Source organism: Carlito syrichta, unplaced genomic scaffold (genome assembly GCF_000164805.1).
Source record: "Carlito syrichta isolate Samal-C Ts95f unplaced genomic scaffold, Tarsius_syrichta-2.0.1 Scaffold115661, whole genome shotgun sequence".
NCBI classification, from domain to species: domain Eukaryota; kingdom Metazoa; phylum Chordata; class Mammalia; order Primates; family Tarsiidae; genus Carlito; species Carlito syrichta.
The window spans coordinates 5,993-8,910 of record NW_007059757.1 but is presented as its reverse complement, the minus strand read 5'-3'; the positions used below and the strand labels follow the sequence as shown (position 1 = coordinate 8,910).

At 50.1% G+C, this 2,918-nt stretch overlaps 1 protein-coding gene across 3 annotated transcripts in view; it reads right to left on the bottom strand.

The window, feature by feature from the left end:
- ING4 (inhibitor of growth family member 4) overlaps positions 1-2,342 on the bottom strand; it is a 9,854-nt gene extending 7,512 nt beyond the window's left edge. For 2 of the 3 annotated variants that reach the window (XM_021706300.1, XM_008073249.2), the window contains exon 1: positions 2,290-2,342. In XM_021706300.1, coding sequence (XP_021561975.1) covers positions 2,290-2,326 — 37 coding nt within the window. In that variant the 5' untranslated portion in view covers positions 2,327-2,342. The remainder of the gene's footprint in view (positions 1-2,289) is intronic. The other variant, XM_021706303.1, reaches the window with a different exon arrangement.
- Between the last annotated feature and the right edge of the window lie 576 nt (positions 2,343-2,918).

The following is a 2,918-nucleotide window of genomic DNA, read 5'->3' as shown; positions in this document are numbered from 1 at the left end:
ACTCCAACTCAAAAAAAAAAAAAAAAATGCAAACCCGGTCAAGTCACTCTCCTACTCACAAACTTCCAGTAACTTCTCATTGCTCTTAGAACATTTTGCACTTTTTGGCCCTGGCTTACCTCACACTGGCCTTAAGTCATACCAGTCTTCCTTTGTGCTTTCTCTGCTCTAATCTCTGTGCCTCAAACTGGCCAGCCACTTAGGTCTCCACATGCTGTTCTCTCTGCCTGGAGAGCACCGCTTGGTCTTCCTCATCCCACCCCAGCCCTACTTGTCGGTCTACTCAATTTCCGCTGGTTCTTCAAAGTTTAGCTTAAGCCCGATTTTCCCAGACTCTGAGAAGCACCCTGGATATATGCCAAGGCATTTTATCTAGCTTTTAAAGCCCTTACCCAACTGTGATTAAATAACTGTGTAATTAGTTATTTGGTATCTATCTCCCCATCTCCTCTAGGAGGGCTGAAGCATGTCTGTCTTGTTTTCCCCTATTTCCCTAGTATTTAGAATTATGACTTGCACATAAAAGGCACTCAATAAATATTGGAATAAATGCATGAATATTTGTCTCCCTAATACAAGAAAAATCTCTCCCCCAGATTCCACCTCAAAAATGTTAAATGCCTTTACTTCTTCAACCTACCTCAGGTGTTCTCCAAGTTCACCGAGATTCCTTTAAGTTACCAATGACTTACCAAGTCAAATCATGTTATTAGACTTATCCCCGAAAAATAACTCTGCAGCAGTGGCACCACTTTCTCCCCTTTGAGTAACTTTCTTTCTCTGAGGATCCCAAATCTCCTCATACACATTCTGGTAATTACAACATTGATGTTTTCTTAGCCTGTCCCTTAAATGTTCATGTTTTCTTGAGATGACACTTTAGTCGCCTCAGTTTCTCGCTGTACTTGTCTTCCCTGGATAATTTCATTCACTGTCATGGAATCACCATTGCTATGCTTAAGTCTAAATGGAATTCAACGTTGCGATTACTCCTGAGTTTCCTATTTTGTTGCTGGCATACTGTCTGCCTTACTTTCCAGGCAGGAAGAAGCTCCTTAGCGTTTTCCTTCTCTTGCAACCATTGAGTCAGTTCTGTCTCACTTGACTCCTAAATATTTCTATCACTCCCTAAGATCAGGCTCTCATCTGCATCCTGGACTGTTAAAACCAACTGACCTCTGTTGCTACCATATTCCAATTTTTCACATCAGTTGTTTTCCTTTATAATAATCACACTCTACTTTAAAACGTGCGCTTCTTAGCATGGCTTAAAAGACCCCATCCAACCTAGACCCAGCTGCCTTCTTGTCTCACGTTCCAGTCTCTCCCTTAGACTCATTTATAACAAGCACTCTAACCTCACTTTTCCTTGTCCTTGCCAAAAACCCATCACAGTACCCTTGCCGATGCTTTCAAGCTGGAATTCCCTTTTGTTCCTCCTCCCTGGCAAATAAACAACCTTCAAGACTCTACTCAAACATCACCTCCTCTCTAACGCTTCACCTACATCTCCAGGTAATTAGCGCCTCTTTCTCTTCCAGTGTTATCACCAGTCCTTTTATGTTTCATACTTTTTTATTTGCAGAAGCCGTTTCCCACTAGATTGTGAGCTTCCTGAGGGCAAGGGATGTGTCTTACTCATTTTTAAATATATTCTCATTGCCTGCCATTATGTCTGACTCATTGCAAGACCTCAAAAAAGATCTGTTGAATGAATGACTCCCGACCCTAAGACAAATTAAGAGCCCAGGGCGGTAGGCTTCGTGAAGGGATGGGTTACACAAATGGCATAAACATAACACCAGATTTTCATTTTCTGGGAAATGGATCTTCACTCCACGAAAGAAACCGTTTAAGTTAATCATCTGACAGTGGCTACCTGCCACCCCGACCTGCACCCCCAACCCCCGAGAAACCACTGCTAAGGAAGAACTGAGGGGCTGCTCGAAACGGCAATGGGCGACACGAATTCTCAACGACTTTGGGAAAAGAAGTCTACTCTGAGGCTGGAGAGCCTGAAGAAGGGGGCAGCAACAATCTACCCGGCTGTGCACACAAGCCCTTCAAGACACATCCCTCACCCCCACCGCGCAGCCCCCCTCGTCTACACCCAACAACGAGGCCTCGCTCCTGCTGCCCCGCCCCCTCTTTCTTCACACCCTCCAATATTTCCTCCCACGGAATCCCTTCACAACTGTCACCGTCTCGTCACCGGGACTTCGGGGCCACAGATCCTCTCAGCCCCCCACCAAGCTACGGCCCCGACCCCCTCCTCCAGCCTGCTCTTACTGTCCAGATAATGTTCCAAATACATCCCCGCAGCCATCTTGGAGCAAAACAAAGCAACTTCCGGTCAGCCCCGGAAGCGACTGTAGCGCCCCCGGAGCTGAAGCTACCTTTGGGGTGAAGCCCTTCCGCCCTTCAAAGAAGAACTTCCGCCCCTAGTGAGTGACCGCCGGGACACATCCGCCCGACGTTGCAACGTCCCCTTTGGCGCGCCACGACCGCCCGCGGCGAGGCGACTGCAGCTCGCTTCCGCCCTCAGAGCCCCGAGACGGGAGCGAGGCGGCGTGACGTCACTGGAGGGCGCCATTTTGCTTCTTCCGCAAACTTTTTTCCCTCCAAAACGGGAACGTGCGGTGACGCGGGCACGGACGGCGCTCTCGGGGGTCGTGTTCCGCAGACACCCCTTTCGGGCCGCCGCGGCGTGCGGTTTGCTTTCTCTGCCGCCGAGTACGAAGCTGGTGACTCCAGCAGGCCCGCCCGGGCAGGCCTTGGCCAGCGCGGCCGGCGGCTCCGGGCAGCCGGGGCGCGTCGGGCCTGAGACCGCGCCCCGCCCTGGCGCGTTCCCCCGACGTCGACGCTCCCGGCGTGTTTCCCGCCTCGCGGGAGGCTCGCCGTCCTGAGCTTTCTGCCTC